Genomic DNA, 12,500 nt, shown 5'->3' on the forward strand with positions numbered 1-12,500 from the left:
GAACTCACTTTGTAGACCAGGCTGGCCTCGAACTCAGAAATCCGCCTGCCTCTGCCTCCTGAGTGCTGGGATTAAAGGCGTGCGCCACCACGCCCGACTGTTTCTGATTCTTTTGCCTGCTTTGGGAACCCTTGCCCTCTTACTAGGTTGCCCTGTCCCGCCTTAATATGAGGGGAGGTACCTAGTTGTTGTTGTCTTTAAGATTTATTTATTTATTTTTTGTGTTATGAGTACACAGTAGCTGTCTTCAGACAAACCGGAAGAGGGCATCGGATCCCATTACAGATGGATGTGAGCCACCATGTGGTCGCTGGGAATTGAACTCAGGACCCCTGGAAAAGCAGTCAGACTGCTGAGTCATCTCCCCAGCCCTGAGGCGCCTAGTCGTATTGCATTGAGTGATATGTCATGTCTGGTTGATATCCCTGGGAGGCCTGCCCATTTCAGAAGAGAAATAGAGGAGTGGATGGGGAGGGGAAACTGGAGTCAAGATGGAATATATAAAAGAATAAATTAATTTAAAGAAGCGGCCGCCACCACCTTCCAGGCAGGTTGACCAGGGATGCAATGCGCTCTTTTTTCCCCTCACCCCTCTCCTCTCCGATGTCTATTTCAGCTGTTGTTTCTTTCCCCAGAGTCAGCTTGCGAAGGCAGACCCCGCTCACGGTGGACTATCCATGGAGGTACGGAGCCTTGTTACCAACCTCTAACCGCAGAACTGGGATGTGGGGCTGGAAGTGCCTCCTCTTCTGGGCTGTGCTGGTCACAGCCACTCTCTGCACTGCCAGGCCAGCCCCAACCTTGCCCGAACAAGGTAAGATGACAGGCGGAGGGAGGGTCAGCCGGACCCCTGAGCTCATGAGACAGGGTGGGCTAACTGTTGTGGAGGTGATGTGGTCAGCTGGACAGACAGACTTCCTCTTTGGAGGAGCAAAGGGGGCCCCTTCCCCATACCTGGGCTGATTAGGGCTTCCTTCCATACACGGAACCAACTTTATCAGAGGTGGGGATCAGTGGGGATCGCTAGCCAGAGGTGAGATTCTAGGGGAGTGCTTTCTTTCTGGGTCTTTAACTCAGATAATGAAAGATGAAAGAGTGATGTGAATATAGATTTGGAGAAAGCATTCCAGAGTAAGAAGAGCTTGGCAGTGTGGCCTCTGGCTTCCAGAAAGCCGTTCCAGTGACAGATCTTCTACAAGGGCCTGAGCAGTCAGTCACGAGCACGTGCCTTTTTGGACTCTGTCCCCCAGGTCTTCCCTGGGGGCCTGATGAATAGTTTGCTTTGGAGATGGCCTGTTTAAGGGACTTGGAAAGGAACAGGAGGCAGGATGGGGCCCAGGAGCCTTATGAGGCCCCACTGGCCTGTGGTGTATTCCCCAAAAGTTGTTACTGCTCCTAAGATTCCTGGTGGCCTGGTGGCTTCTGAGGGACTTGGAGATTAATCTTGAGACCTTTCTGCTGTCAAAAGGCTTGAGAGTGGCTGTTCACAGAAGGCTGGTGTGTAGAGTGGGGTCGAAGGCTTGGGATATCCATGCCAACGGTGGCCAGGTGTACAGGGACATCCTCTAATCTGTCAGGGACCTGTTAGATGATCAATGAGTGAATCTGTGTATACAAATGTACATACAAATGGCAATGAGAGAGGAGCAGGGTGCGGTGGCTGAAATTGACATATTCACGGTGCATTCAGTAGTAGAACCAAAGACAGATATGAACAAGAACATGCTTGAGGCTTAAGGCAAGAGAGGACCTCTGTACCTATAGTGCTATAGGTGTATATGTAGGTATATAGTTACCGTCAAACAGTGGAGAAACAATAAATATGAAGCAGACTATTTACTTATTAAAACTTATTTATTGTATGTGTCTGAGTGTCTTGCCTGCGTGTATGTGTATGGTGCCTGCAGAGATCAGAAGAGGGTTCGTGGATCTTCTGGAAATGGGAGTTAAGTAAGAATGATCATGCATACTAGGCAGTGATGGTAAATGCCTTTAATCCCAGCACTTGCAAAGCAGAGTCCAGTGGTTCTCTATGAGTTCGAGGCCTGCCTGGTTTATAGAGCAAGTACCAGGTTATCCAAGGCTATACAGAGAAACCCTGTCTCAAAATATGACAGTGAGTTGCCTTGGGGGTGCTGGAACCCCACTTCCCTCCACAAGAACAAGTGCTCTTAACTTCTGAGCCATCTCTCTGGCTGCTAGTAGACCATAGTTAAATAGTACAGTAAGGTTTTATCAGAATGCAGAGGGATGTCATACCTAGAGCCGAACCACATCTGTCCTCCTGTCCGCAGTGCCACCCGCCTTTAATCTCAATACTCGGAGGCATATCTCTGAGTCTAAGGCCATTTTGGTCTGTGCCAGTGCCACATAGAGAGATTCTATCTCAAAAGGAAAAACAAAGAAAAGAAAGGAGGGGGGTCTTTTATCTTTTTATTTTTGACATAGGATCTTGCTGTGTGGCCCTAGCTGGCCACACAGTCTCCTACCACAGCCTTTTGAGTGCTGGATTACAGGAGTTTACTTGTAATCTTACCTTAGGGTACTAAGGCCTCTGAGGGGGTTGAGAACGGGCATTCTTAGTCGAGAGGCTTAAGATGTGCGGACAGTGGTATTGCTCACTGAGTGCATAGCTGTGGAGAGTAACACCTGGAAAAACTAGATTCAGCCGGCCTACGGAAGGCTTACTTACATCTTGCTAAGGAACTTAGTATAGTTAAATGGATCTTGCTGAGAAATTTGAAGTGTACCGACACAACCCAGTTTTCGGTACCTTAGTTTGCTTTGTGCGACAAACCACTAAAATAGGAACAACAATAAAGGCTCAGATGTCACAGCACAGACACAATACTTCCACGTGAAAGTGTGCGTAGCCGTTCTTGCATCTGCCCCTGCTGTCAGGAAGGGCGGGAGAAGGGCGAGTTGAGTGTCAAGTCAGGGAGTGGGACTGAGGACCCGGGAGAGTGATGGCTGCTTCTAGAAGAGAATCTGTGGGTTTCACTAAATAGTTGGACGCCACCTCTTCCCTCTCGGTCCTTTTCTCTTCTCCTCTTCCTCCTTTCCAGTCTCATCCTCCACCTTTGTCTTCCTTTTCTCCTCTAACAAACTCTCTGCAGCCCAAGGAGGGAAAGCAGACACAGCAGTTTCCGAATGGTCCTCTTATAAGAAATTTTAAATGACTTTTTATTCATTTTTTAAAATAATTTTTACATGCATTGGTGTTCTGTCCGTGCGTGTGCGTGTGCGTGCGTGCGTGCGTGTGTGTGTGTGGTGTGTGTGTATGAAGGTGTCAGATCCCCTGGAACTGGAGTTCCAGATAGTTGTGAGCTGCCATGTGCGTGCTCAGAATTGAACCTGGGTCGTCCTGAAGGATAGAGTCAGTGCTCTTAACCCTGAGCCCAGCCCCCACGTGAGGAATTTTAAATGGAGGGGGAGGGTCGTTGAAGCTGCTGAGCTGCCCTGGTGTAAACTGAAGCAGGGGACCTATGACCTTTTTACCTGTTTCTTGTTGTTTGTTTGACACACGGTTTCTCTGTTCTGGAACTCACTCTGTAGACCAGGCCAGCCTCGAACTCAGAGATCTGCCTGGGATGAAAAATTTGTGCCACTAAACCTAGGCACAGTAGTGGTCCTGGGAATGGAAGGGGAGGGAGGGGAGGGATGGAAGAGTCTGTGTAGTCGTCAAAGATGAAGTCAGTGGATCGAAGTATAATTTATGTGGTATAAAATGTGCCAACTTGACACGGGTAGCTCAGTGAGTTTTCCTAAGGGCTACACCTCCTGTTACTACCATCCTAGTTGAGAGATCAGTGTGTCATCCCAGAAGCCTTTCCCTTGCTTCTTCTTGTCTCCAACCTGTGTCCTGTCACTTCCTGTCACCCTACACTAGCGTTGTTTGTCCGAGGATTTCCTGTCAAGAATGAAGTCTTACGGTGACATATGAATCTAATCACCTGTGATACCCACGTGGGTCGCTGTATTATTTCATTTCTTTCCCTATTTTCTTTGTGACAAAGTCTCACTCTATAGCCCTGGATATCCTGACTCTTATTATATAGACCAGGCTGGCCTCGAACTCAGAGATCCACCTGCCTTTGCCTCTGAATGCTGGTGTTAAAGACTTATGCCACCACACCCTGTTCCTGGGGGGGTTGGTTTTGAAAGAACACAGACCCACTATTAACTGTGATGTCAGAGGAATAGTTTCTGTCCATGCCCTGTAAACTTTGGAACCTCACAGACATGCAGTGTACTATAGTCTTGGCCATGTTGATTATTAAGTAATGCTGCTATTGTCTTTAAAAAAACAAGACAAAACAACTATACTCTATGTGACAAAGATTGGTCCAGAAGTTAAAAGCCAATCATCCCAGACTTTGCTTGCACTTTGGGGAGGCTTTGGCGGGGTGGGGGTGGGGGGGGAGAAGATGGCAGCCCCTCCCCTGACTGAGCACAATCCTGGCAGCCCTCTGCAAACGCCCCTGCCCTGAAGGGACCCAGGAGGCCTGCAGTTTCTGGCTGTCCTTACAAAGTTGATTTAATAAGGGTTCCAGGAAAACCAGCCTCCTCCCCCACCCCACCCCTTCCTCCTCCTGTTTGCCATATTACCGAGTCTTTAAGTTTTGTTTCTTCAGATCGGGCTTTGGGGGTTGTGTGTAAAATGAAACTGGGACACAGGCCCAAGGGCAGAATACCCACTTGCAAAAGTTGCTTGCATGTATTTGTCTCTGAGAACAGAACTTGAGGGATCAGTGAGTGGGTACCTCCAAAACTTTGCAGGGCCCCTTGTAGTTGGGACTGGCGGCCTCTGCTTCTCTGTTCCCTGAGCACCCTAAAGGAGCCAGAGAGTGTGAGACTCGCACCCTTGAAATACTTTCCTCCTGTCCACAGAAACCTGCATCTCATAAGCGATTTAATGGCTGAGGTTTTACAGCTCCTCCCACCCACCCAGATTTGAAGGAGTCTGGTGGCAGGAGGAGGGAGGAGAGGTTACATTTAATGGAAAAGCTGCAGGCTGTAGGCCCGCCTGTGTACCACAAAGCGGGGCTTTGTCCTTGTTCTCCAAGAAAAAAAAAAAAAAACCAAAGAAAAAAACCTGTGCCTATGGGGAAAGGCTGGGGGTGCTGCCAAAATCTGGCCGTGGCCTCAGCTGTAGCTCCCTGGTAGCCCTCCCATGCCCACCCCTCCAGGGGTCCTGAGCTGCCTCTGGTCCAAGAGGGTGTGGATTTCAGCCTAGCTGCCGGGAGCCTGGCTACGTACACTGTGTGTATCACAGATAGGCAGGCTCTAGTCCCTCCTTGCAGCTTTTGCTTGTTGGTGTGACCTAAGGTCACATAGCTGGCCTGGAACACTCTGGGGAAACACACTGTTGCCGCACCCCACCCCCAGTAAAATTTCTTGTGAAAAGACCGCGTTCGTTTCTAACGCACGAGGATTCCAGAATGAAAGTGGAGTTATATGAGGCAAAGGTGTTGAATGACGTCCCCCCCTTTTTTTTTGTTTAAGCGAGGTGTGTGTGTGTGTGTGTGTGTGTGTGTGTTAGGTCCATGAAGTCTGTTGCCAGGTTTCCCTACGTCGTTGTGCATCCCCTCCCTGGAGGTAGAACCATTGCTTCTGAAAGGTGCTTGCTAGCGGAGGGGGTGGGGTGGGGAGGGGAGGGAGGGCCGTGCTTAGCCTGTGAGAGAATGTGAGGGTACTCACGTGTCCAGATCAGCAGCGAGGCCCCGGGCAGCCGAGCCGCTCAAGGCTGTGTTCTTGGCTCGGGCCTCCGCATTGCTACACCATTAGCCTCAGTCATTTTTCCACTCTGCCGTTGCCAGCCGCTCCCCAAAGTCAGGGAGGAGGAGGAGGAGGAATTTCTCAGGGAAGAAAGAACAAATGGTTGTCCAGAGGACTTGCTGGGGGGGAGGGAGGGAGGGAGGGAAAGAAAGAAAGAAAGAAAGAAAGAAAGAGAGAAAGAGGGGAAGGAGGGAGGGAGGGAGGGAGGGAGGGAGGGAGGGAGGCCGTACAAAGAATCCAGCCAGGATTCTGTCACCCCGCGTCTGGGGACTACCTGTGGGGAGACCAGAACCAGAGGGTCCCTTCCGCGAGAGCGTGCTTCTGCTGCTGCGTCCCGTCCTGAGTGGGGTCGGCAGGGCCTAAGCAAGGGATCATTCCTGTCAAGGAGCAGGGTGTCTCTGGGATGTCATCCATGGCCTTGGGGAAGTGAGTTCTGGGGAATCATTATCCAGGAGGTGAGAGCCAGGTCAGAGAGTCTGAGCAGCAGCTCTGCCCTGTTTTTATAAGGCCTCATTCCTCTAGGCTATTGGGAAGTCTCTTCGCTCATTCCCCACCCCCATCCCCCACATCCTTACTTCCCTCTTCCCTGGAACCTGGAAACCAGACAACTGTTTCTCCCCTAACAGGGAGGGACCCGGCTGCTCTCTCTTCTCAGCTTCCCAACAGTGTTCATAACAGATTCTCAGATGAGTAACAGTAGCACAATTACAGTTAGGAAGTAGCAACAGAATAATCTTACGGCGGTGGTGGGGTCACCACAAGCCGAGGAACTGTATTTAATGGTCGCAGTGTTAGGAGGTTGAGACACACGGCCTTAAGAGAAGCCTTTTGGAGTCTGGGCTGCCTCTGCCTTTTCGTTTGCTCTGTCAGCCTGTAGTGTGACCAGTAGGAACCCAGTCGCCTGGGCCCTCTTCATGGCTGTAACCAGAGAGCCCTGGGCTTGAGTTTCTGCTCTCCCTCGCCTCCATCGGGTTTTTGGCTAACACCACGGTCCATTTATCCCGTACCACAAATGGTCCCTGCTGTCTTCATTCGGGGATTGTGTCCTGCATACGGAGCAAGGCTAGGGTGAGAGCTGAAACCCAGTACGCGGTCCTTATCCGCCGAGTTGCGGTGCTCCTGAGCCTCCTGGGATAGCTTGTGTAAGAGAGGTGATTCAGGGGCAGCAGCGCTCTTGGTTAGCCTGAAAGCAGCTGTTTCCCCAGACCCTGAATGTATAGGCAAAGTGGGTAAGAGGGCCCCGGAGTTCAGCAAAATGTAGACTTGCCGCCTATGAGTCTGGATAGAAAAAACGTCAGAACTGAAATTTCAAATGGTTAATTAGCAAAGAAAATTGGGTCCAGAGCTCACCCTTTCCTTCCCCATGGTCCCCACAGAGACTGCTAGGCACAGGCTGGTTACAGGCCTGTTCCTTCACTGATTAGCCTCCATCTATCCAATTATATTCCTATTTTTTTCCTTGACCATAACATGCACCATATATATGACCGAAGCTTGTCCCTCTCCTTTTACATGAAATGCCCACCCGTCCCCGCCCAACTTTTTATAATTCTTTAATAATATATACTTAATTCTTACCCTTAAGATCTAGTCTGGGTCCCCACTAAGATTTTTCTTGGGGTTTATTTTGTTTCCACATTATTTTATGTGCTCTGTGTGCATGCAGTGCTTGCAGTACCAGATAAAACCAGAAGAGGGTGTCAGCCCCCTGGAACTAAAGTTACATATGTGGGTGGGTGCAGGGGAATTGAACCAGGGTCTTCTGCAAAAGCAACAAGTGTTCTTAACTACTGAGCCAACTCTTTAGGCCATGTCTCCACAGTTTCAAGAATCCTAGATCACCCCTTGCCCCCCTTTTCAGTTTGTAGTTGAATGCTTATTCTGTATGATGTATGGTTTTTTTTAAAAAAAAAAATATTTTATTTACGTATGTGAGTACACCGTCTCTATCCTCAGACACATCAAAAGAGAACATCGGATCCCATTACAGATGGTTGTGAGCCACCATGTGGTTGCTGGGAATTGAACTCGGGACCTCTGGAAGAGCAGTCAGTGCTCTTAACCGCTGAGCCATCTCTCCAGCCCGGACACTGTCAGTCTTTAAGAACATTGTTTCGAAGGGTGTAGAACCTTTAATTCTAGTACTCTGGGGATAGAGGCAGTTAGATTTCTGAAAAATAAGAGGCCAGCCTGGTCTACAGAGACTCTGTTTCAAAAAAACAGAACAGTCAATCAATCAATAAGACAACAAAAATAAAAACAAACAAGAAAACCTCCAAAACATTATTTTGATATGTGTTTATAACAAGAAATCAGAAACTACAGGCTTGTATAGACAGATAAATAATGCCTTAGATTCTCATCATCCAGCCGGATATGGTGGCGCACACCTTTAATCCTAGCACTTGGGAGGCAGAGGCAGGCGGATTTCTGAGTTCAAGGCCAGCCTGGTCTACAGAGTGAGTTCCAGGAAAGCCAGGGCTATACAGAGAAACCCTGTCTCAAAAAAACAAAACAAAACAAAAGATTCTCATCATCCATCAATAATCACAGTTGGCCTGAATCTTTTTTTTTTTTTTTTAAGATTTTCTTCTTCTGTTCATATCTGAGAAATGGAATTTATACCATATATATTGGCTTATAACTTAAATCTATTCCTATACAGTTTTTTTTTTTCATACTAACCATATAGTATTGCATTGTGTGGGTTACAGAATTTTTACCCTTCTACTATCAGGAAGTAATTTAGGTTATGTTTAGTGGTTTGCACTGTGGCATTTTCTCTTCTTTCTTTCTTTTTTTGTTTTTAATTATGATTTTCAAGACAAGGTCTCTCTGTGTAGCCCTGTGTGTCCTGTGACTCACTCTGTAGATCAGGCTGGCTTTAAACTCGTAGAGACCCCCCTGCCTCCATCTCTGGAATGCTGAGATTAAAGTGGAACACCATACGTTTTAACAGATTTGCAGATATAATAAATAACCCACTTAGGGAGTGATACTTGAAGCCCATATCAAATAAAGACAAGATATATAAGAACATCTCACACTGCATAAGAGGGTCAAAGGGCTCAAAGTAAAGGGCAAATTGCTTATCTACAGGCAGTACCAGTTCATTAATTTCATTATGGTTGAATATACAGAGAGATGTTTATATTGATTTGTTGCCTTAACGATGTCTGGAGGCATGTACTATGAAAAGATTTTGTCATCACGCAAGCAAAATAAAGTGTTCTTACGGGGCTGGCGAGATGGCTCAGCGGTTAAGAACACTGACTGCTCTTTCAAAGGTCCCGAGTTCAATTCCCAGCAACCACATGGTGGCTCACACCATCTGTAACAAGATCTGGCGCCCTCTTCTGTAGTGTCTGAAGACAGCTATAGTGTACTTACATATAATAATAAATAAATCTTTAAAAAAAATAAAATAAAATGTTCTTACAAAGTGTAGCCCAGCATACCTAGGCTATATGGTATGTACCTCTGTGTATATGGTATTTGACCTTGGTCTTAGGCCACAATAAGCCAAACACAAGTTTAAACCAAGTACAAGAGATCATGATACCGCTAAAGATGGAGGAGTATTGAATGTGTGAGACTGCTCTTGGCATAGTGTGAAACGTTTTACAGTGAACTTTTTTCTTTTTAAAGATGGGCTCTCATCTACACCAGGCTGGCCTTAAACTCCCAATCCTCCTGCCTCTGTCTCCTAAGTGCTGAGGCTATATCACTACAACTAATTTTATGGTGAAATTTTTTTTTTTTTTAAAAAGGGAAAAGTGTGTACGCTTGTAGATCAGAGGATAACCGGCTAGAGTCAGTTTTCTTCTTCCACCATATGAGTCCCAGGGATTGAACTCAAGCCCAAAACCTTTCCTACATTAGAAGGTGACATTCTAAAGTAATAATTAAAAGTATAGCATAGGGTTGGAGAGATGGCTCAGTGGTTAAGAGCACAGACTGCTCTTCCAAAGGTCCTGAGTTCAAATCCCAGCAACCACATGGTGGCTCACAACCACCCGTAATGAGATTGGATGCCCTGCTCTTCTGGTGTGTCTGACGTCAGCTACAGTGTACTTATATATATCAAATAAATAAATAAATAAATAAATAACGTATCGCATGCTCACAGCTGACAAGATGGTGTAGCAGGAAAAACACTTGCCACACAAGCCTGGGCAATCACTTGCTGCTGAATTCAATCCCCAGAACTTCTGTAATGGGAGAAGGGGAGACTCAGCTCCACAAAGCTGTTCTTTGGCTTCCACAGGCATGAGCGATGGGTGTGTGTGTGTGTGTGTGTGTGTGTGTGTGTGTGTGTGTGTGTGTGCACATATAGAATGACAATAAAGAATTTTTAAAATGCTTTATTACATCCAACCTACTCTATATCGTAGTTTGGCCCACTTTAAATGTATTTGCCACAGACTTCCTTCAACCTGAAGCTTGGCAAAAAGCAGGAAACAAAGCCAGTGGAGGACCATCTCGGTGATTGCCTGTCATACTAGCTGTTTGGGTGGCTGAGGCAGGGGGATTGGGAGTTTGAGACCATTTAGGTAGAGCTTGTAACTTAGTGTCTGGCTGGGTGCTCGTTTGACATGTGTGAGGGTCCTGGGTTCAGTTTTCAAGACCCCTCCCCTCAAACTGGTTTATGAAGAATCAGTTATTTGCCCTGTAATTCTAGGCTATTTAGGAGCCGCAGCGAACAGCCGACATATCAAGGCTGCGTGGCCTACGAGTAGCCTAGAATATGGTACAGTTTCTACTTTACTACCATATTATAGTTGGAAGGTTTTTTTTCTAAGATTTAGTTTTAATTACGTGTGTATGTATGCACAGGACTGCAGCCCTCAGAAGTTAGAAGAGAGTGTCAGATCTCCCAAAGCTGGAGTTACAGGTGGTTATGGGTCCTCTGCCAAAGCCACATTGATTTTAATAGTGGAGCCATCCCTCCAGTCCCTACTTGAGAGAGCTTAAGTATGTTTTGAATTATTTTAAGTTGGAGAATATATGTATTTATTAAATGCAGTCATATCTGGTTCGTATTAATACTTTCTGAATAGGTGAATGCCTAGGTAAGTTAACAACCTATGTTTTTTTTTGTTTGTTTTTTGTTTTTTGAGGCAGGGTCTCTCTACATAGCCTAGGCTACCCTGACCATCTCATGATGTAGACCAGGCTGGCTGCAAACTCACAGAGAACCACCTCTACCTCCCAAGTTCGGGGGTTAGAGGTGTGCACCACTATACTATGCTGGCTCTGTTTTCATTTTTTTTTTTTTTTTTTTAAAAACGTACTGCCTCTTTGTTTTCAATTTTATTTTCATCTTTTAAATTTTACCTGTTTTGTGTTTGGGTTGCAACACATTTACACACACCCGCATGTGTGCAGCAACCTGCTAGGGTCCTCTGTAACTGGACCTACTGGTTGTGAGCCTCCATGTGGGTGCGGGGAGTTGAACCCCAGGTCCCCTGTTCGTGCTCTTAGCCGCTGAGCCATCTCTCCAGAGCCTGACAATTCTAATCTTAAAAATGAAAAGTTGACTGGGCACAGTGACTCTAGAATCTTGGGACTCCGGTGAAACGTGGACGCCGGGGCTAGGGTTTTGCCTTCATATTACACATGGAGACTGGGTCTTAACAGGACATCACTAACCCAGAATCACCGTACTGGGCTCTTCTAGCTCAGTTGTCTGTCTCTGCTGAACTGTGTTGGCTTAATCTGGGCCCGAGACTAAGTGGATGTTAGACAGGCCTCTCTTCCCAGAGGTCATTAGGGGTGCTTAGCTCAGGGAAGCCGTGCCGCCAGGGTCCCACAGTTCTGGCTTACCAGGTAAAAAAAAAGGTGCAGAGAGCCCCTCAAAAGTCAGAACCCCCCACTCATGCTCTTTTGAGTATTCAAGCAAGGACTGCTTGCTAGTTTTTGATACTGTATGTGCAAGAGATAGAGGCCGAAGAGTGAATTCATTTTGTGGACAGGGGGGGGGGGGGGGGCTATAAATGAGGCTCTATTTTGGACATCTATGCTCCCAGATCTTTGTGGTCTTGTAGTTTGTGTGAGCGAGTTAGGTCCAGATATATGTCATCTAAAGCTCTCCACTTTAACCTTTGTATGGTTTTTGTTTGTTTGTTTGTTTGTTTGTTTTGAGACAGGGTCTCTCTGGGTAGCCTTGTCTGTTCTGGAACTTGCTACGTAGCCCAGGCTAGCCTTGTTAGTACTATTGCTTCAGTGTCATAAATGTCAGGCTTACAGGGCAAGAGCCACCACAGCCACATTCACATTACTGTCCAGCAATCTCCGGATCTTTCGCCTTCCCTAATTGACAGTCAGCCTATTACCGAGTAACCAGCTTTCGCTGTATTATTTTATCTTAAGGCATTTTATTTTGTGTATTTTCATAATGCAAAAATAAGCGCTTTTTTTTTTTTTTTTTAAAGGCAAGGTCTCAGATCTTGCTGCATAGTCTGGATGGCTTGGAAATTGCAATGTAGACCAGGTTCCGTTAATCTGCCTGCCGCTGTCTCTGGATACACTTCCGCATACACATACAGAGTGCTGGGATTAAGAGTCACCCCACCCCCTTTTTTTTAACCTGTGAGTGAACGTGATAGTGGAGATTGAACCAGAACCTCTAGAATTCCAAGTAAGTCCTCCACCCCTGAGGTGTCTTCCCTAGCTGTGGGCATTTCTTCATGAGCGAGAACGTCACGACGCGTTGTGCGAAG

The 12,500-nt window shown here is 46.8% G+C and overlaps 1 protein-coding gene across 8 annotated transcripts in view; it reads left to right on the top strand.

Annotated features, from left to right (window-relative positions):
* The window catches only part of Fgfr1 (fibroblast growth factor receptor 1), a 57,332-nt gene that overhangs the window by 12,442 nt on the left and 32,390 nt on the right, over positions 1-12,500 (top strand). For 6 of the 8 annotated variants that reach the window (XM_029531730.1, XM_029531731.1, XM_029531735.1 and 3 more), the window contains exon 1: positions 643-814. In XM_029531730.1, the coding sequence (XP_029387590.1) occupies positions 724-814 (91 nt within the window). In that variant the 5' untranslated portion in view covers positions 643-723. Of the gene's footprint in view, positions 1-635; positions 815-12,500 lie in introns of those variants that run through there. The other 2 variants (XM_029531732.1, XM_029531733.1) reach the window with 1 other exon arrangement.

The sequence above is a fragment of the Mus pahari genome, chromosome 19, assembly GCF_900095145.1.
Source record: "Mus pahari chromosome 19, PAHARI_EIJ_v1.1, whole genome shotgun sequence".
Classification (NCBI taxonomy): Eukaryota; Metazoa; Chordata; class Mammalia; order Rodentia; family Muridae; genus Mus; species Mus pahari.